Source organism: Indicator indicator, chromosome 30 (assembly GCF_027791375.1).
Source record: "Indicator indicator isolate 239-I01 chromosome 30, UM_Iind_1.1, whole genome shotgun sequence".
NCBI lineage: Eukaryota > Metazoa > Chordata > Aves > Piciformes > Indicatoridae > Indicator > Indicator indicator.
The window spans coordinates 11,497,610-11,518,782 of record NC_072039.1 but is presented as its reverse complement, the minus strand read 5'-3'; the positions used below and the strand labels follow the sequence as shown (position 1 = coordinate 11,518,782).

General features: G+C 55.1%; 1 protein-coding gene across 1 annotated transcript; it reads left to right on the top strand.

Moving 5' to 3' along the window:
* The first annotated feature begins 103 nt into the window (after positions 1-103).
* STYXL1 (serine/threonine/tyrosine interacting like 1) lies at positions 104-20,513 on the top strand. Its single transcript, XM_054394238.1, has 9 exons — positions 104-203; positions 2,624-2,685; positions 4,013-4,139; positions 5,011-5,064; positions 7,958-8,103; positions 9,533-9,678; positions 10,880-10,974; positions 14,734-14,843; positions 20,382-20,513. The coding sequence occupies exons 1-9, from the start codon at positions 104-106 to the stop codon at positions 20,511-20,513; spliced, it is 972 nt and encodes a 323-aa protein (XP_054250213.1).
* The last annotated feature ends 660 nt before the right edge of the window (positions 20,514-21,173 follow it).

Genomic DNA, 21,173 nt, shown 5'->3' with positions numbered 1-21,173 from the left:
TCCCTAGCAACCGGGCAGCCAGCTTCAGGCCTGGGCACGGCGGCCGGCCGGGGCTGCGGGGAACACATTCGGTGACAGTCGCACGGCTGGTGATTGCAGCAGGATGGGGATAGAGCTGTGCGAGCCCAGCTACCTCTACAACCTCCTCAACCAGTACCGGCGTGTCTCCCGGCTGGCGGAGCCCAACTACCTCTGCCTGCTGGGTAAGCCCACGGCTTGTGGCCTGCCTCGGCCGGGCCCAGGAACTGCGCTGGGTAGTGGCATGACACCAGGCACCGGTGGGCAGCTGCGGGCTTTGTGGGGTCCAGCACACAAGGGCGGGCACACATTACTTCCTGGAATTGCTGGCGACTTGCAGTTGAAGTTTTTCACTCATGCCTAAACTTATCATAGAATCAGGCTGGTTTGGGTGGGACTTTTCAAGGCCATCTAATCCAAGCCTCCTGCAGTCAGTAGGGACATCCCCAACCAGAGCTGGATGCTCAGAACCCCTAACAACCTGACCTGCAATGGTTCCAGGGATGGGGCATCTCCCACCTCTCTGGGCAACTTGAGCCAGGGTCTCACCACCCTCAGGGTAAAATTTTCTTCCTTCTCTCCAGTCTGAATCTCCCTCTTTTAGTTTAAACCATCACCCCTTGGCCTGTCACAACTGGCCCTACTTAAAACTCTGTCCCCAGCTTTCTCATCATCCCTTTTAAGTACTGAGAGGCCACCAGAAGGTCTTTCTATTATCCTAAATTATCCAGAATTTAGGAGTTACAGGAAAACCACTGGTCTAAAATGTTTTTTCCAACCCAAACAATTCTGTGGTTCTATCCACTTTGAGATGCCATGACTTGGTCCTGCTCCAGCCCTCCCTGCTGTGCTCCATCCTAGTGATCCACCCTCTCCTCTACTGCTCCCAGGGGTTTTAGAGGTGGACAGGATTCCTTGACCATTGCACAAAGCATTTGCATCTTGCATAGTGCCAATACCCCTCAAAGGGTGCAACATTACAGTGCAATTCTGTTAAATGTTTTGGCAAAGGAGTCAGCCAGTTTAGGAGTGGGGTTGGGATATCTCCAGTCTCCCACTTCCCATTCCTGGGGCAGCACAGAGGCAGAGGTGCTGGACCTCAAGGTGTCAGAGCAGACTCAGTGATTGGGGGGTAGGCTATGCCACAGGGCAGAGCAGAATGGAGCATGGGACTGGTGCTGTACCACATTTGGGTCAAGGCCAAAGATGCTGGCAGCTTTTGTAGGCACATAGACTTATGTCAGTGCTGATGTTTGTTACATACACATCAGGAAGTCCCAGTTTCTAAAAAAGAAATAATCTCTTTCTTGCTAGAGAATCACAGAACCATGGAATCATTGTGGTTGGAAGAGACCTTTAAGATCATCCAGTCCAAGCCTTAACCCAGCACTGCCAGCTCACCACCAACCCATGGCCCTCAGCACCACATCTCCATAGCTTTGGGACCCCACTAGGGATGGGGGCTCCACCACTGCCCTGGGCAGCCTGTTCCAGGTCTTGACAACCCTGTTGGGAACAAAATCGTTCCTCATTGTCTGATCTAAACCTCCCCTGGGGTGACCTGAGGCCATTTCCTCTCATCCTGTCACTTGATACTTGATACTCTCATCTTGTCACTTGACAGGCTGGAGAGGTGAGCACAAGCCAACCTCATGAGGTTCAACAAGACCAAGGGCAAGGTCCTGCAGCTGGGTCGAGGCAATCCCAAGCACAAATACTGGCTGGAAAGCAGCCCTGAGGGGAGGGACTTGGGGGTGCTGGGGATGAGAAGCTCACCAGGAGCCAGCAGTGAGCACTTGCAGCCCAGAGAGCCAAGCAGAGCCTGGGCTGCAGCAGGAGAAGTGTGGCCAGCAGGGCCAGGGAGGGGATTCTCCCCCTCTGCTCCACTCTGCTGAGACCCCACCTGGAGTACTGCATCCAGTTCTGGAGCCTCTATTACAAGAGGGATATGGACATGCTGGAAGGTGTCCAGAGAAGGGCCATGAGGATGATCAGAAGGCTGGAGCTGCTCTGCTATGAGGACAGACTGAGAGAGTTGGGGCTGTTCAGTCTGGAGAAGAGAAGGCTCCAAGGAGACCTTCTTGTGGCCTTCCAGGATCTGAAGGGGGCTCCAAGAAAGCTGGGGAGGGACTTTTGAGGCTATCAGGGAGTGACAGGACTGGGGGGAATGGAACAAAGCTGGAAGTGGGGAGATTCAGACTGGGTGTTGGAAAGAAATTCTTCCCCATGAGGGTGGTGAGAGACTGGCACAGGTTGCCCAGGGAGGTGGTTGAGGCTCCATCCCTGGAGGTGTTTAAGGCCAGGCTGGATGAGGCTGTGGCCAGCCTGCTGTAGTGTGAGGTGTCCCTGCCCATGGCAGGGGGGTTGGAACTGGCTGAGCCTTGTGGTCCCTTCCAACCCTGACTGATTCTATGGAGAAGAGCCCAACCCCCACCTGACTCCAACCTTTCAGGCAGCTGTAGAGAGCCAGAAGGTCTCCCCTCAGCCTCCTTTTCTCCAGGTTAGACTCTCAGTGCCTGTGCTGCCCCTGGCTGGATCACCACGAGGGTTTCTTACCTTTAAGACATGCATCCAGCCAAGGGCTGTCTCTTGCTGGCTGTTTCAGATGCCCGCAGTCAGCGTGAGTACGCCGAGAGCCACATTGTGACAGCTCGCAGGATCCTGCAGGTGAGGAGCTTGTCCTCTGTGTCAACCACCCCTGGATTTAGCAATCAGTAGTCACCCCAAATAGGTTTCACCTCCCCCCAGGCCGTGCCCCAACTTCCCCCCTTCTTGTTTCAACCATATTCCATTCCTGCCACTGGGGGGGGTGTGCTCTGTCACTAAGCAAAGGTGGGTTCAGTGGCCCAAAGGTTGGCACATGGAGCTGCACAGCAGGAAAACATTGCACAAGAGCACAGACTCTGTGGCCTTGCCTCTCAAGGGGCAGTCCTGGCACCATCACCTCTGTGGCTGTTGAAGCTACCCAGTGTGGTTTGCGTCACTGCTGCTCAGTCACAGGATTGTCTGGGGTGGAGAAGGCCTCTCAGCTCAGCCAGTCCAGCCACCAACCCAACACCACCATGGTCATTGAACCATGGCCCCAGGTGCCATGGCCACAGGTTTCTTGAACTCACCTCCCAGGATGGGGACTCCACCACCTCCCTGGGCAGCCTGTGCCAATCCCTGACCACTCTTGCAGCAAAGAAATTTTTCCTCACCTCCAATCTAACCCTAACCCTAACCCTCAGGCCATTTCCTCTCCTTCTGACACCTGATCCTAGGGAAAATGTCCCTCAGCTGCTCCTTCCCAGCCCTCTTCTTCAGACCCTTCCCCAGCTTCGTTGCTCCTCTCTAGAGCTGCTCCAGCCCTCAATGTCCTTCTTGGAGTGAGGAGCCCAAAAGTGAACCCATTACACAACCTGTGGCCTCACCAGTGCTTGTACAGGGGCACAATCCCTGCCCTGCTCCTGCTGCCCACACCATTGCTGATCCAGGCCAGGCTCTGGTGACCTTCTTGCCCACCTGGGCACTCCCTGGCTCAGCTTCAACCACTCTTGATCAGCACCCCCAGGTCCTTTTCCACCAGGCAGTTTCCAGCCACTGCCCCCAGCCTGGAGCATTCATGGGGTTGTTGTGAGTCAAGGTCAAGGCCCAGCACTTGACTTTGTTGAACCTCATCCCATTGGCCTCAGCCTGTCCAGATCCCTCTGTAGAGCCTTCCTGTCCTCCAGCAGCTCAACACACCCACTCCAGCTTGGTGCCATCTGCAAACTGAGGGTGCCTTAACCCCCTCAACCAGGTCATTGATAAAGACATTAAAGAGAACTGGTCCCAAGGCTGAGCCCTGGGGAACAGCACTGATGAACATCCACCAGCTGGAGTTCTTCAGCACCAAGGCCAGGCATAGCCCCAAACCCATGCTGCAGAGCTACTGCAGCAAGATGTCAGCAGTTCTGATGCCACAGAAGAGTGGAGCTGTGCTCCTGACACAATCCCTCTGTGATTTTTGCAGAGTCCCACAGGAGAGTATCTGGTACCAGATTCAGAGGAGCTGAGGTGTGTCAGATACTGTGTGGTGTATGACTGTGAGACCAGCTCCTTGGACTGCTGTGACCATGAGGAAGAGGAGAAAGAAAAAGGTATGTGTGACCCCTGCCAGGGAAGGCCTCACTGCTGCACAGATGTTGCTGCCATTCCTCATTTAATGTTAATGAACTTATTGGAAGAGAAGCAGATTTAACCCAGCTTGATTTGAAAACCCAAATATCTGGGGATCTCCTCCCCCCCTGCCCTAGGGAGACAACACCTGGAGTGCTGGGTCCAGTTCTGGGCTCCCCAGTTCAAGGGAGACAGAGAAGTGCTGGAGAGAGTGCAGGGGAGGCTGCAAAGCTGCTGAGGGGCCTGGAGCAGCTCTGTGAGGAGCAAAGGCTGAGAGCCCTGGGGCTGAGAGCCTGCAGAAGAGCAGCCCCAGAGGGGAGCTGAGCAATGCTCAGCAAGAGCTAAAGGAGCTGTGGGGGGCAAGAGGCTGGGGCCAGACTCTGCTCAGTGGTGCCCAGGGACAGGCCAAGGGGCAGCAAGGGGCACAAAGTGGAAGCCAGGAGGTTGCATGTGAAGAGGAGGAGAAAGTTGTTTGTTGTGAGGGTGCTGGAGGCCTGGAGCAGGCTGGCCAGAGAGGTTGTGGAGTGTCCTTGTGTGGAGAGCTTCCAACCCCCCCTGGGCATTGTGCTCCTGGGCAAGCTGCTGTGGGTGATGTGCTGGAGCAGGGCTTGGACTGGGTGATCTCCAGAGGTCCCTTCCAACTCCTCCATGCTGAGATTCTGGGATCTGTGCTATGCTTCTGGGTTTTCCATCTGTTGAATATGTTCTTAGGCTTCCAAAACCCACTCCTGGCAGGCCTGGTTCCCTATGTGTGCACTGATCCCTCTGAAGCTCTTTGTCACACATGAGGAATGAGTTCTGTCTTTGTCCACAGGTCACTGCTTTGGGGCTTGCCCAACGTTTGCCTTTCAGGGAGCAGTGCTCCAGAGACTGCAAAGCCCAGCTCGGGTTCCATGTGCTCCCAGAGTCAGTCCTTCCTTCTCTGAGGGCTACAAAAGGCTTTTTCACATTGTCACATTCAACAAGACCTGCCTGTGACAGGGGGGGAGTGATTTGATGCAGTTCACTGAGAGATGTGAAGTGCTGGAAACTTTTCCATCTTATTGTTGAGCCTTCCCTGACCCATGGAAGTGTTTGGTTTTCACACATCCTTTGGCAAGGAGATCTGCTGGGGGCACAACCACTCCTGAGGGCTGGGTTGGCTCCTGGGAGCTTTACAGAGGTCACTGTAGTTTTAGCAGAGATTGACATCATTTTGTTAAGAGCAAAAGCTGGGAGTGAACAAAGCAAGGGGTTCATAAAGACTCAGTGAGGAGGCAGCAGCAGGGGAGGCTGTGAAGGATCCAAAGTGGTTTTCCATTGTGCTGGTCAAAAGCAGACACAGCTGGAGGCAAGAGGGCTTCATAGAGTCACAGAACGGGTTGGGTTGGAAGGGACCTTCAAAATCATCCAGTTCCAACCCCCTGCCATGGGCAGGGACACCTCCCAGCAGCACAGGTTGCTTCAAGGCCTCATCCAGCCTGGCCTTCAACATCTCCAGGCCAGGAAGTAGCCACAACCTCCCTGGGCAACCTGTTCCAGTGTCTCCCCACCCTCACTGCAAAGAATTTCTTCCTCATCTCCAGTCTCAGTCTCCCCTCTCCCAGCTCAAAGCCATTGTCCCTCATCCTGTCACTCCCAGCCCTTGTCCAAAGTCCCTCCCCAGCTCTCCTGGAGCCCCTTCAGGTACTGCAAGGCTGCTCTGAGGTCTCTCTGGAGCCTTCTCTTCTCCAGGCTGAACAGCCTCAACTCGCTCAGCCTCTCTCCATAAGGGAGGTTCTCCAGCCCTCTGATCATCTTTGTGGCCTCCTCCCAACCTGCTCCAGCAGCTCCAGGTCCTTGGGAGAAGGAGGGGGAGCAGCCATCTCACATCATGTCCTTGACTGAGGGGAGGATTAAAATGCTTATGACACCTCTGCCTTCAGTCACAAGCACCTGCACTTAGGTCACAACCACCCCAGGAAGGCTCCAGGCTTGGGGCAAAGTGGCTGGAAACTGCCTGGGGGAAAAGGACCTGGGGGTGTTGGTTGACAACACCTGAAGAGGAGCCAGGGAGTGCCCAAGTGGGCAAGGAGGTCACCAGAGCCTGGCCTGGATCAGCAATGGTGTGGGCAGCAGGAGCAGGGCAGGGATTGTCCTCCTGTGCTGGGCACTGGTGAGGACACATCATGAGTTCTGGGTTCAGGTTTGGGCTCCTCACTCCCAGAAGGAGATTGAGGAGCTGGAGCAGGTCCAGAGAAGGGAAAAGAAGCTGTTCTCCTGGTCTAGAGAACAGGGCTGGGGAGGAGCAGCTGAGGGAGCTGGGAGTGTTTGGCCTGGAGGAGACTGAGATGAGACCTGATTGCTCTCTACAGCTCCTGAGAGGAGGCTGGGGCCAGGCAGAGGAGTGTCTCTCTCCCACAGAACAAGTGACAGACAACAGGAAATGGCCTCAAGTTGTCCCAGGGGAGGTTTAGGTTGGACATTAGAAGAAAATTCTTCCCTGAAAGGGCTCTCAAAGACTGGAACAGGCTGCCCAGGGAGGTGGTTGAATGCCCATCCCTGGAGGTGTTGGAAAGCCACAGAGATGTGGTGCTGAGAGCCATGATTTAGCCCCAGCCTTGGTAGAGTTGGAGAATGGTTGGACTGGATGAGCTCAGAGGGCTTTAGCAACCCAAATGATTTGTGATCCTTTCCTCTGTTGCCTAAAGAAAAAGGATCCCAGAAAATTAAAAATATTGGACTTAAGGACATAATAGCACAGTATTCTAGAACCATAGAATTGTCAGGGTTGGAAGGGGCCTCAAGCTTGGCTCAGCCAGTTCCAACCCCCCTGCCATGGGCAGGGACACCTCACACCACAGCAGGTTGCTCACAGCCACATCCAGCCTGGCTGCAAAAACCTCCAGGGATGAGGCTTCCACCACCTCCCTGGGCAACCTGTGCCAGTCTCTCACCACCCTCATGGGGAAGAATTTCTTCCTAGCATCCAATCTAAATCTCCCCATTTCTAGTTTTGCTCCATCCCCCCCAGTCCTATCACTCCCTGGCAGCCTCAAAAGTCCCTCCCCAGCTTTCTTGGAGCCCCCTTCAGATCCTGGAAGGCCACAAGAAGGTCACCTCAGAGCCTTCTCTTCTCCAGACTGCACAACCCCAACTCTCTCAGTCTGTCCTCATAGCAGAGCAGCTCCAGCCCTCTGCTCATCCTCATGGCCCTTCTCTGGACACCTTCCAGCACCTCCAGATCCTTCTTGTAACAGAGGCTCCAGAACTGGATGCAGAGCTCCAGGTGTGGTCTCATCAGAGTAGACTAACTCCCAGCATTTCCCCAGGGATAATGGGGAGGGGAAAATACCTTATCTAGAGCTACAAAAGCAACCAAGAGAGGAATACATCCTCAGGACAAGAGGAGAAAAGCAGCACAATGAGGAAAAACTCCCTTGGTGTGAGGGTGCTGGAGGCCTGGAGCAGGCTGGCCAGAGAGGTTGTGGAGTGTCCTTGTGTGGAGAGCTTCCAACCCCCCCTGGGCATTGTGCTCCTGGGCAAGCTGCTGTGGGTGCCCTGGTCTCCAGAGGTCACTTCCAGCCCCCACTATGGTGGGATTCCCTGGTCTTTGGTTTTCCATCTGTTGAATATGTTCTTAAGCTCCAAAACCCCAGGCCTGGCTCCCTAACTGTTGCTTGCAGCAGCAGCTGAAGAGTCAGCCTGGCTTCTAAGGCAGCTGCCTACAGGCCACTGGTTGAAATGGAAGGGACTTTGCAGTTGGTGTCAGTGGGACAGAGCTAACCCCCAGTGCAGGTGGAGACTCTCTGAACCTGCCCTGGCTTTTGGATCTCCTCAGCTGCTGGGGAAGGAGCTGCCCTCCAGCATGCCCAGGGCTTGGAGCTCTTCACTCCACACCCAGTGCTGGTGCTGAGGGGAGGATACAGAAGGTTCTCAGCCTGCTACCATTTCCTGAGGACTCAGAAGATGTTGTGGATGCCTCAGGTGAGAGGAGACCCATTTGCAAGTAGAAGACATTAGCATTCAAATTCAACTGCTGCTGGCTCATGGGTTGGGGTGAACTGGTGGTGTGAAGCTCAGTTGAAAGGAGTTTCAAAGCAATCAGCTGTAATTGGAGTGAGTCTACTTGCCCTGGGCCTCCCCACTACTGCTCTTATAGCCACACTTCACCTTTCCCCCCTTCTCTATTGCATGAAAGCAGCAAGCTGATAAAAGCAGCCTGGGGAGGTTGCTCTGATAACCCCAGACTGCCCCTCTGGAGACTACAGATAACTAAAGAGCAGCAAGTGACCAAAAGAAGCAGGTTCCTCTCTCCCAAGTGGTGGTCTGGCATGGCACACAGGAGGTGTTTCAGACAGAAGCAGAGTTCCTACCAAGCACTGGGATCCATGCCTGTAGAGTTTTCCATTGGGAAGGATCCCAATGGATCTGGTACATTGTTTCAGCAGGCCCAGGGAGGGAACAGCCCTCTGCTGGTATCCTGCTTGATTGGTTTCACCTACAAACATTGATCTGCTCAGTTTCTGAGAAGCAATAACCTTCTCCTCACATCTAGGATAGCTTTAGAGAGTGCTGGACAGCAGAGCAGCTCTGTGAGGAGCAAAGGCTGAGAGCCCTGGGGCTGAGAGCCTGCAGAAGAGCAGCCCCAGAGGGGAGCTGAGCAATGCTCAGCAAGAGCTAAAGGAGCTGTGGGGGGCAAGAGGCTGGGGCCAGACTCTGCTCAGTGGTGCCCAGGGCCAGCACAAGGGGCAGCAAAGGGCACAAAGTGGAAGCCAGGAGGTTGCATGTGAAGAGGAGGAGAAAGTTGTTTGTTGTGAGGGTGCTGGAGGCCTGGAGCAGGCTGGCCAGAGAGGTTGTGGAGTGTCCTTGTGTGGAGAGCTTCCAACCCCCCCTGGGCATTGTGCTCCTGGGCAAGCTGCTGTGGGTGCCCTGCTGGAGCAGGGCTTGGACTGGATGAGCTCCAGAGGTCTCTTCCTTTTCTGCTTCCTGTTCAGCTGGAATTTGTTTCAAGTACTGCCCCAATGACAGCAATGTTTTTAATGATTCTCACTAAATCTAGCAGAGACCTCAACACTCAGAAAGTCATGGAATGGGTTGGGCTGGAAGGGACCTTCAAGATCATCCAGTGCCAGCCCCCTGCCATGGGCAGGGACACCTCCCACCAGCACAGCTTGCTCAAGGCCTCATCCAGCCTGGCCTTGAACACCTCCAGGGAGGGGACAGCCACAGCCTCCCTGGGCAACCTGTGCCAGTGTCTCCCCACCCTCACTGACTGACTGAATCATTACACCAGAATGTGTCCAGGGCTGTTGGCTAAGTGCAGGTTCAGTTCTTGATGCCTTCTGTTTAGGACCTCACCAAGCTTTCAGGAGTGAATTCACACTAAAGTGAGCCCCTGGTGTTTCTCCAACAGGAGCTAGACAACTTCCAGCCATACCCTGTAGAAATACTGCCTGGGAAATTATATCTGGGCAACTTCAAGCAGGCCTGTGAGCAACAAATCCTAAAGGATCTGAAGATCAAAGCACAAGTCAACCTCTCTGAGCAGCCTGCAGCACTGTAAGTTAAACAGCCTGAGGTGTGCCCTCAGGAGTGCCTCTGCCTGTGAAGGAAGGGAGGTGGCACAGCACACAGAGGAGCCAGTGCCCAGGAAGTTCCAGGACAACTCCCTGGTTCACTGCAGACCTGAGTGTTGTTTCCTGCTCATTTTTCTAGCCTCCAGAGCTAGCAGAGCAGCAATGCAATCCTGCAGCCCTTGGCCATGGCTGGATTAGGTGAGATGAAGTCTCTCACATGCCACCATCCTTTGGAAGTTGCTTACAGCTCTGAATGGCTTTCAGAGCAAAATCCTGCAAGCACTTCAGTGGCAAGCTAAATCCCTGATGGTCACCTTTCTGGCCCTGACCATCCAGCACAGTCTGTAGCCATGCTGGAAATGCCATTTCTGCCAGGGACAAACCCTGTGGCCTTTCTCAAGGTGATGTCCAACACAAAGCACAGCTTCATAGATCCAGAGCCTGGGTTGGGTTGGAAGGGACCTTAAAGCTCAGCCAGTTCCAACCCCCTACCATGGGCAGGGACACCTCCCACCAAGCACAGATGCTCAAGGCCTCATCCAGCCTGGCCTTGAACACCTCCAGGGAGGAGCATCCACAGCCTCCCTGGGTAACCTGTTCCAATGTCTCTCCAATTTCTTCCTAATCTCTACTCTAAAGCATGCAACAGATCCAGTTGCATGAGTCCCAGCAGATCTATCTCATGCCTTTGGCTCCAGAGGAGAACACCAAAGGTCTCTGCACTGTGGGTAATCTTCTGGTGTCCTCTGCATGTCCTGCTGGGATGTGAACATCTCAGAAATTCCTCACCAGGCTCTTGCTCTGAGTTGAGGGCTCATGGGGGGAGGAGGATGTGGTCATGGAAAGCTACCTGAAGGGAGGTGAGGGCTATGTCCACCAGGCTGCCAGCACACACACTGAAGGCTCTCCTGCTGTCAGCTCATCTGTTTCCATTGAGCTCTGAGCTGAAGGAAGCTGTAGTGAAGATGCTGCTCCCAGGTGGAATGGGAACTCAGCAATTAAACTAATTCTGTGTGGCCAGCAGCTCTCTGTCCCACCAAAACAAATCCCTTGCCCTAGTGTTGATGATGACCATGATGAGAGCCTCCTGGGTGACAACAAACCTACTCAGCAGCTCAGCTCCAACAAACACAGCTTTCCAAGCTGCTCCTCTGGCCCAGGTGATGTTGCCTGCTCTTTTCCAGGTTGGCAGAAGGTGACAAACATCTCCACATAGCTGTTCCAGACTCACTTGAAGCAAATCTCTTTTCTTCCTTTGCCACCATTTGTCATTTCATAGGTGAGTTCTGCCTGAGGGGGAATTCCTGACACCTTGCTCACTCTGGGATATCAGTTGGGAGTGACTGCAATTGCCTGAGCAGGAAGCTCAGACAGGAGGGTTGGAATCTTTGCAGCTCAGGATCCTCCCAAGCAAGCCCACACCTAACAGATAGCAGAGCTGCCTCACTCCCCAAGCCTGATGGACAGAAAGGAGGTTTGGCAGAGCACCTGCCTGAGCCAGGCTCTGCAAGGGAGTTCTGCTCACTCTTAACACCTCACTGACACTGAGCTTCCCACCTGACCTGACAAGGCCTTGCTGCAGGATGTGTGCCAGGGCTGCACAGGATTTCCTCCCACTCCTTAGTTCTCAAATAGAATCATAGAATGGTTTGGGCTGGAAGGGGCCTCCAAAGCTCATCCAGTCCAAACAACATCCTCCACTGGATCAGGTTGCTCAGAGTATTGTCCAGCCTGACCTGCAATATCTCCAGGGATGGGGCCACAACCACCTCCCTGGGCAATCTGTTGCAGTGTTCCAGCAGCCTCCTGGTGCAGAACTTGTTCCTCACATCCAATCTCAATCTGCTCTGCTCTCATTTCAAACCATTGCCCCTGGTCCTGTCCCTGCAGGCCTTTGGGAACAGTCCCTCTGCAGCCTTCTTGTAGCCCCTTCAGGTACTGGAATGCTGCTCTAAGGTCTCCCTGGAGCCTTCTCTTCTCCAGACTGAGCAGCCCCAACTCTCCCAGCCTGTCCTCATAGGAGAGGTGCTCCAGCCCCCTACATACAACCCTTTGCCTCCTTCCAGCCCAAATCTTTGACCACCAGAGGTTTATGTGAGCAGGAGTCTGACAGGCATTAGGAACCTGCCTCCAGAGGTAGCTTTGTCATTTGCAGTATGGACTCACAACAGGGTCTAGGAAGACTTTCAGGTTGGGCAGCACAAACCTGCCTTCAGCTGATTACATCAGAGAGAGCAAGAAAAACCCTGCAGCTCAGTGCAGGCAGCAGCAGAGCAGGCACAGCTCCTGCAGCTTCCTCCTCTGATGGTGTCCAACCAGGCTGTTTCACTTAAAACCCCTGCTGCAGAACAAGGCCCTGCTGAGCTGAGTGTTGTACAGGCCCAAAAGTGAAAGACCATCCTGTCCCCACAGACCTTATAGTCCAAGTGCAGGACCTCTGCTCTGCCCTGCTGAGGCCACATCTGGAATATTGTGTCCAGTTCTGGGCCCCTCAGTTCAAGAAGGACCTCAGGGAACTGCTTGAGAGAGTCCAGCCCAGAGCCACAGAGCTGCTGCAGGCAGTGGAACATCTCCTGTGAGGCCAGGCTGAGGGAGCTGGGGCTTGGAGCAGAGGAGCCTGAGGGCTGCCCTCATTGCTGGGGATCAAGATGTGCAGGGCTGGAGCCAGGCTCTGCTCAGGGATGGCCAAGGACAGCACAAGGGGCACTGGGGGCAAGCTGGAGCAGAGGAGGTGCCATGGGAACAGAAGGGAAAACTTTGTCACTGTGAGGGTGACAGAGTCCTGGAGCAGGCTGCCCAGAGAGGTTGTGGAGTCTCCTCTGGAGCCTTTCCAAACCCCTCTGGATGTGTTTCTGTGTGAGCTGCCCTGGGTGACCCTGCCCTGGCAGGGGGCTTGGACTGGATGATCTCCAGAGGTCCCTTCCAGCCCCTAACATTCTGTGGTGCTGTGATTCTGTGATTAGAAAGGATGACTTCATACCCCAGCTGTTTACAGTCTAGAGTAGGTGACTTAAACTGGAATGGGTATGGCCTAAAGCTCTCCAAGTACTCTGAGAGGAGTTGGGACATCCTCCTGACAGGTGTCTGTAGGCAGGAGGCCATTTCTCCTCAGGCTTTAGCACAGAATTAGAATCTCCTGGTAGAAAGAAGTTAGAAAACCCTGGTTCAGTGCTTGGGGAAAAAAATGAATCAAAACCCAACAAAACTCCACACCACTGAAAACAAAAAGAGGCTTTGAGGATGCTCTAAGAAGATGAAGTCATGCTGCCTGCTTTGCAGGGACAGGGGAAGACTTCCAAAGGTTATTAATAAAATCTGTAGCCTTCTAGGCAGAGGGAGCAGAGTTAATATGGTGAGGAGCAACTGACATCATCCCTGAGCTTGGCTTTGGTAGGAAGGGAGTTTGCTGACCACAGCAATCTTCACTGCAAAGTACTCATCATAAAACCATCACAAAACCAGAGCCCTCCCTGCTGTGTCCTTGCCTCCTGCTGGTGATCCCCAGGAGGGGTGAGGGATTGGAACCAAAGCACCTCCAGTTTGAGAGCTGATTGCTCCAGCCTGAATGTACAACACTTGGAATCATAGAGGATGGTTTGGGTTGGAAGGGAGCTCCAAAGCTCATCCAGTCTAATCCCCTCTGCACTCAGCAGGGACATCCTCCACTAGCTCAGGTTGCCCAGAGCCCTCTTGAGCCTCACCTTGAATGTCTCCAGGGATGGGCCCCAACCACCTCCTTGGGCAACCTGTTCCAGTGTTCCACCACCCTCAGAGTAAAGAACCTGTTCATGAGCTCAGGTTCCTCACTCCTAAGCTTGGGTCCCACATTGCTGGGTTTGGCTCCCTCACTCCTGGGTTTGGATCCCTCATTCCTGGGTTTGGCTCCCTCACTCCTGGGTTTGGATCCCTCACTCCTGGGTTTGGCTCCCTCACTCCTGGGTGTGGATCCCTCACTCCTGGGTTTGGCTCCCTCACTCCTGGGTTTGGATCCCTCACTCCTGGGTTTGGCTCCCTCACTCCTGGGTTTCGATCCCTCACTCCTGGGTTTGGATCCCTCATTCCAGGGTTTGGATCCCTCACTCCTGGGTGTGGATCCCTCATTCCTGGGTTTGGATCCCTCACTCCTGGGTTTGGATCCCTCATTCCTGGGTTTGGATCCCTCATTCCTGGGTTTGGATCCCTCATTCCAGGGTTTGGCTCCCTCATTCCTGGGTTTGGATCCCTCATTCCTGGGTTTGGCTCCCTCACTCCTGGGTTTGGATCCCTCACTCCTGGGTTTGGATCCCTCATTCCAGGGTTTGGATCCCTCATTCACGAGCTCAGGTTCCCCCTTGCCTTGTTGAGCCTCACCTTGAATATCTCAGCTCCCTCCCTGGGCAACCTGCTGCAGTGCTCCACCACCCTCATGGTACAGAACTTAGGCTTGGGTTCAACCCTTTGAAGCTTTGAGGGAGGAGTTTGTGTAGCTGCTGTGATGCTGACCACAGCAGGCTGGGCATGGTCATACAATCATAGAATCATAGAATCAGCCAGGTTGGAAAGGACCTCAGAGCTCATCAAGTCCAACCTATCACCCAGCACCTCAGGACTAACTAAACCCTGGCTCCAAGTGCCACAGCCAATCCTTTTTTGAACACCTCCAGGGATGGTGACTCCACCACCTCCCTGGGCAGCACATCCCATGGACAATTGCTCTTTCTGTGAAGAACTTTCTCCTTGAACCTAAACTTCCCCTGGCACAGCTTGAGACTGTGTCCTCTTGTTCTGCTGCTGCTTGCCTGGGAGAAGAGCCCAACCCCCACCTGGCTCCAACCTCCCTTCAGGTAGTTGTAGACAGCAATGAGGTCTGCCCTGAGCCTCCTCTTCTCCAGGCTGAACACCCCCAGCTCCCTCAGCCTCTCCTCACAGGGTTGTGCTCCAGACCTCTCCCCAGCCTCGTTACCCTTCTCTGGACACCTTCCAGCACCTCAACATCTCTCTTGCATGGAGTGGCTGTCCTTTCATGGCTGTGATCTGTGGCTGTCCTCTCTCTCCCCAGATGCTCAGCTGGCTCATGGAGCAGTGTTGGTGTTCTCCAGCCTGGGGATCAGCCGCAGCAGCACCGTGGCCATGGCCTACCTGATGCACTCCTGCCACTTCTCCCTGCAGGTACCTCAGCAGCTCACTGCCCACAGGCACTGCAGCTTGGCTCTGGTCCTGAAGCCTCAGCACTCTGTCATAGAATGGGTTGGGTTGGGTTGGAAGGGACCTTAAAGCTCCTCCAGTTCCATTTCCCTGCCATGGGCAAGGGACACCTCCCACCAGCCCAGGTTCCTCAAGGCCTCATCCAGCCTGGCCCTGAGCCTCCACAACTTCTCTGGGCAACCTGTTCCAGTGCCTCACCACCCTCATGGGGAAGGATTGCTCTGGAAGGTGTCCAGAGAAGGGCCACCAGGATGATCAGAGGGCTGGAGCTGCTCTCCTGTGAGGACAGACTGAGAGAGTTGGGGTTGTTCAGTCTGGAGAAGAGAAGGCTCTGAGGTGACCTTCTTGTGGCCTTCCAGGATCTGAAGGGGGCTCCAAGAAAGCTGGGGAGGGACTTTTGAGGCTATCAGGGAGTGATAGGACTGGGGGGAATGGAGTAAAACTAGAAGTGGGGAGATTCAGATTGGATGTTAGGAAGAAGTTCTTCCCCATGAGAGTGGTGAGAGCCTGGAATGGGTTGCCCAGGGAGGTGGTTGAGGCTCCATCCCTGGAGGTGTTTGCAGCCAGGCTGGATGAGGCTGTGGCCAGCCTGCTGTAGTGTGAGGTGTCCCTGCCCATGGCAGGGGGGTTGGAACTGGCTGAGCCTTGAGGTCCCTTCCTACCATGATTCTAATGTCTAATCTAAATCGAGGTTCTTCCAGCTTGAAGCCATCACCTCTTGTCCTGTCATTCCATGCCTTTCTGAAAAGTTCCTCTCCAGCTCTCCTGTAGCCCCCTTCAAATACTGAAAGGCCACCAGAAGGTCTCTCCAGGGCCTTCTCCAAGCTGACCAAGCCCAACCCTCTCAGCCTGGCCTCCCAGCAGAGGGCTTCCAGCCCTCTCAGCACTGCTGTGGCCTCCTCTGGCCCCTCTCCAACAGGTCCCTGTCTGTGCTGTGCTGAGGACTCCAGAGCTGCCCCAGCACTGCAGGTGAGGTCTCAGCAGAGCACAGCAGAGGGGCAGAAGGTGATTTCCTGCAGACTACCTCAGCTGAGAAGGTAACAAACAGATGAGATTGCAGGAGGTAGCTTAGGCATGATCCCCAGGTCCTGACCTCTGGTGCTCTTGCATTTCCCTGCTTAATTGTGGGGCTGTAAAACCTGAAGCTGTGCTTACAGAACTCAGCATCTCTGCTCTCCTGCAGCTGAGGAAGAGAGTAACTGGAAGCTGCTGGAGTTAATCTCAACACTTAACACCAGGGGAAATCCAGAATGCAGAGCTTGCAGGGCTCTGGTTTACCACTGACTTCAGCATCAGCACTCTGCTGAACTCCTACCTGATTTCTCCAGAAGCAGCCCCCTCCCACTGACAGACCCTGGAGACCTCTGGAATGGGCCCAGGAGGGATTCAGAGATTCACAGAATGGTTTGAGCTGGAAAGGGCCTTAAAGCTCCTCCAGTTCCAGCCCCCTGCCATGGGCAGGGACACCTCCCACCAGCACAGGCCTCATCCAGCCTGGCCTTCAACACCTCCAGGGAGGGGACATCCCCAGCCTCCTTGGGCAACCTTGTCCTGGTTTGGGAAGTGTTTTCTCCTCTGGGATCTCCAGAGGATTGGCTGATCCAAGCTTCACACAAGCTGGGCCTCTGTCATTGCACTGATTTTGTGCAAACATTTGCAGCAGAAGGGCAAATCTCTTCCTGTTGCTGGCTGCCAGCAGGGAACTGCAGGCTGAGGCTGCCAGCAGGGCTGCAGACACTGCTGCTCCTCTGCTCCTGCTTGCCTCTGCTGCTCACAAAGCAGTGCAAAAGTCAAGGCTGATCCTTGCAGTATCTCCTAGTTGGTGTCAGCAGGTTGGTCTCAGCACTTTACCAAGTGCCAAGAGAAGGAGAAGGGAAGGCTGGCAGGGCAGTGCTGAGCTGTGGCTCACCCAGGCAGTGCTTGCTCACTGCTGGCTGGGCAAAACCTTCCTGAGGGATTAGCCTGGCAGGTGAGGTTGTTCCTTGCAGAAAAAAGCAAGGCAACAGATTCCTGTGTGATCCCTCAGGCAGTCTGGACAAAGATCTTTGAAAGCTTCCATGTGCCCCAGGTGTCTGTACTGGGACCAGTGCTCTTTAACCTCTTCATCAGTGACACAGAGGGATTGAGTTCACCCTCAGCAGGTGGCACCAGGCTGAGAGCTTCAGTTGACACAAAGAGATAGGATCCATCCAGAGGGACCTGGACAAGCTCAAGGAGTGTGGTTGTGTGAACCTCATCAGGCACAACAAGGTCAAGGGCAAGGTCCTGTCCTGGGGACAACCCCCAGTATCCATCCAGGTTGGGGATGGAGCAGCCCTGTGGAGAAGGACTTGGGGGTGCTGGGGGTGAAGAGCTGGACAGGAGCTGGCACTGAGCACTGCCAGCCCAGCCCCAGCCTGTCCTGGGCTGAGCCCCAGCAGTGTGGGCAGCAGGGGCAGGGAGGGGATTCTGCCCCTCTGCTGTGCTCTGTTGAGAGCCCCCTGCAGTGCTGGGGCACTGTTGGAGCAGGGTCAGAGGAGGTCACAGCAATGCTGGCAGGGCTGGAAGCTCTCTGCTGTGAGGCCAGGCTGAGAGAGTTGGGCTTGGGCAGCCTGGAGAAGAGAAGGCTCCAGGGAGACCTTCTGGTGGCCTTGCAGGGCTGAAAGGGGAGATCAGAAAGCTGGGGACAGACTTTTGAGCAGTGCTTGTTGGGACAGGACAAGGGGGAATGGTTTGAACTCAAAGAGGGAGATTGAGAATGGAGAGAAGGAGAAATGTTTGACCCTGAGGGTGGGGAGAGCCTGGCCCAGGCTGCCCAGAGAGGTGAGAGCTGCCCCATGGCTGGCAGCAGTGCAGGTCAGGTTGTGTGGGGCTGTGAGCAACCTGCTCTGGTTGGGGATGTCCCTGCTGGCTGCAGGGGGTGGGACTGGATGAGCTTCAAAGGTCCCTTCCCACCCAAAGCAGTCAGTGGCTCTCTGGCTCTCTGGAAGATGCAGACACAGCAAGGGCAGATCTGGGACCTGCAGCTCCTCAGCCTGTCAGCAGTCAGGAAGTGAGGGATCAGTTGGGGTGTGGGGAACTAGAGACATCCCCAAGGAGCACCTGGAGAAGTAAGTATTGGAGGATCTGCCTGGGAGATCACTGAGATTAGAAAAACCAAACCCATGGAGCACTCCCTCCTGACCTTTGGTCTGGTTAGGCTTAAGCAATCCCCGAGCATGGAGATGGAGCTGGGAGATGAATGCTGCTGGGCAAGGCCGGGGAGGCAGCTGCAGACAAGCACAGTGCCACTGCTGCACCTGCCCTGTGTGCAGCACAGCTCCTGATGAACAGCTCATTAAGCTGGCTGTAATGAATGCAGTGGGATAACTGCAGAGTCACAGCTGTGACCAGGGCAGGTCACACCCAGCTTTGCTGGTTGCCTGTCAGCAGCTGACACCTCACTGCCTCACTCAGCACCCATGGCAGAAAGAGCATTTTGGGGCAGAAAACCCAGGATTGGGTCAGGGTGTCAGGATGAAATAACACAAAGTAACTGCCAGGCAGTGAAAGCAGTCCTGGAGCAGGGGAGCAGAGCCTGAAGGTAGTTGCAGGCCTCTCTGAAGTCCTGTTTAGCCCTCTGCTGATCCTGCTTTCATCAGTGCTGTAGGCAGTGGGGTCAGGGCACCCCCAGCAAGACTGCAGATGGCACCAAGCTGAGTGGTGCTGGTGACACCAAGCTGAGTGGTGCTGATGGCACCAAGCTGAGTGGTGCTGGTGACACCAAGCTGAGTGGTGCTGGTGACTCCAAGCTGAGTGGTCCTGAGGACTCCAAGCTGAGTGGTGCTGGTGACACCAAGCTGAGTGGTGCTGGTGACTCCAAGCTGAGTGGTGCTGATGACTCCAAGCTGAGTGGTGCTGATGACACCAAGCTGAGTGGTGCTGGTGACTCCAAGCTGAGTGGTGCTGGTGACACCAAGCTGAGTGGTGCTGATGACACCAAGCTGAGTGGTGCTGGTGACTCCAAGCTGAGTGGTGCTGGTGACACCAAGCTGAGTGGTGCTGGTGACTCCAAGCTGAGTGGTGCTGGTGACTCCAAGCTGAGTGGTGCTGATGACTCCAAGCTGAGTGGTGCTGATGACACCAAGCTGAGTGGTGCTGATGACACCAAGCTGAGTGGTGCTGATGGCACCAAGCTGAGTGGTGCTGATGACACCAAGCTGAGTGGTGCTGGTGACACCAAGCTGAGTGGTGCTGGTGACACCAAGCTGAGTGGTGCTGATGACTCCAAGCTGAGTGGTGCTGGTGACTCCAAGCTGAGTGGTGCTGATGACTCCAAGCTGAGTGGTGCTGGTGACTCCAAGCTGAGTGGTGCTGGTGACACCAAGCTGAGTGGTGCTGGTGACTCCAAGCTGAGTGGTGCTGATGACACCAAGCTGAGTGGTGCTGATGACTCCAAGCTGAGTGGTGCTGGTGACTCCAAGCTGAGTGGTGCTGTCCACAGGCTAGAGGGATGGGAACTCATCCAGAAGGTCCTGGACAAGCTGGAGAGGTGGTGCCCAGGTGGACCTCATGAGGTTCAACAAGAGCAAGTGCAGGGTCCTGCACCTGTCAGAGCAATCCTCAGTATTGATCCAGGCTGAGGGAGGAGGAGATTGAGAGCAGCCCTGGGGGAAAGGACTTGGGGTGCTGGGGGGGAGAAGCTGGCCAGGAGCCAGCAATGGGCACCTGCAGCCCAGAAGGCCAAGGGCAGCCTGGGCTGCATCCAAAGCAGTGTGGCCAGAGCTGGAGAGAGAGGATCCTGCCCCTCTGCTCTGCTCTGGGGAGACCTCACCTGCAGGGCTGGGGCCAGATATGGGACCCCCAATAGAAGTGAGACACAGACCTGCTGGAGTGGGTCCAGAGGAGGCCATGAAGATGATCAGAGGTTGGAGCACCTCTGCTATGGGGACAGGCTGAGGGAGCTGGGGGTGTTCAGCCTGGAGAAGAGAAGGCTCCAGGGAGACCTTAGAGCATCCTCCCAGGACCTGAAGGGGTCCTGCAAAAAGGCTGCAGAGGAACTGCTCCACAGCTGGGAGGCACAGGGCAAGGGACAGGACCAGGGCCAATGGTTTGAAATGAGAGCAGAGCAGACTGAGATTGGATGTGAGGAACAAGTTCTGCACCAGGAGGCTGCTGGAACACTGCAACAGGCTGCCCAGGGAGGTGGTTGAGGCCTCACTAATGGAGATATTGAAGGTGAGGCTGGACAAGGCTCTGAGCAACCTGATCTGGTGGAGGATGTCCCTGCTGAGTGCAGGGGGTTGGACTGGATGAGCTTTGGAAGACCCTTCCACCCCAACCCATTCCATGGTTCTAAGTTCACATCTAGATCCAGGCTGTCCCTGCCTTGGTAGGCAAAGTCTCCTCTGCAGGCTCTTGCTGTCCCACACTGGCAGTTAATGCAAAGCTGTGCCACCCATCATGTTCTGCTTCCATGGCACACCCCCAGATTCACTTTCAGCTCCAGTTCCCAACCCTGCTTTGCTCTCCCTCTGTTCACAGCGAGCCTGGAACCATGTTCTGAAATGCAAAACCAACGCCAGGCCTCACCGGGGCTTTGTGGAGCAGCTCTCAGCCTGGGAGACCCAAATCTATGGCACCAGGATCACAGATGTGTCTGAACCCAAGTACTGACAGCCAGGAGAGCACCCAGCCAGAGAGCACCCAGCCAGGAGAGAACCGAGTCAGAGAGCACCCAGCCAGAGAGCACCCAGCCAGGAGAGCACCCAGCCAGAGAGCACCCAGCCAGAGAGCACCCAGCCAGGAGAGCACCCAGCCAGAGAGCACCCAGCCAGGAGAGAACCGAGTCAGAGAGCACCCAGCCAGAGAGCACCCAGCCAGGAGAGCACCCAGCCAGAGAGCACCCAGCCAGAGAGCAACCCAGCCAGGAGAGAACCCAGCCAGGAGAGCACCGAGTCAGAGAGCACCCAGCTAGGAGAGCACCCAGCCAGAGAGCACCCAGCCAGGAGAGAACCGAGTCAGAGAGCACCCAGCCAGAGAGCACCCAGCCAGGAGAGCACCCAGCCAGAGAGCACCCAGCCAGAGAGCACCCAGCCATGAGAGCACCCAGCCAGGAGCAGTGCTTCCTGGCCCTGCTTTGTATGAGCATCCAGGTAGAAGGTTCCTTGAAAAGAGATCTTAACATGAGAGCAACTTCCTCTTGAGCTCCATGTGGGTGAAGTTTTGGAGCCATTTGGGATCTCCTCCATGCTGTAGAAGGTGTCACTTTGGGGAGGCCTTGTCCCTGTACTCTCTGGGCTGGGTGCTTCTCAGCTGCCCACAGACAGGACTTGG

Excerpts from the sequence above, each read along its gene's own strand:
- STYXL1 (XM_054394238.1), top strand. The coding sequence starts at position 104 with ATGGGGATAGAGCTGTGCGAGCCCAGCTACCTCTACAACCTCCTCAAC. Across the intron at positions 2,686-4,012 it reads CAGCTCGCAGGATCCTGCAG|AGTCCCACAGGAGAGTATCT; the intron begins GTGAGGAGCTTG and ends TGATTTTTGCAG. Across the intron at positions 4,140-5,010 it reads GGAAGAGGAGAAAGAAAAAG|GGAGCAGTGCTCCAGAGACT; the intron begins GTATGTGTGACC and ends TTTGCCTTTCAG.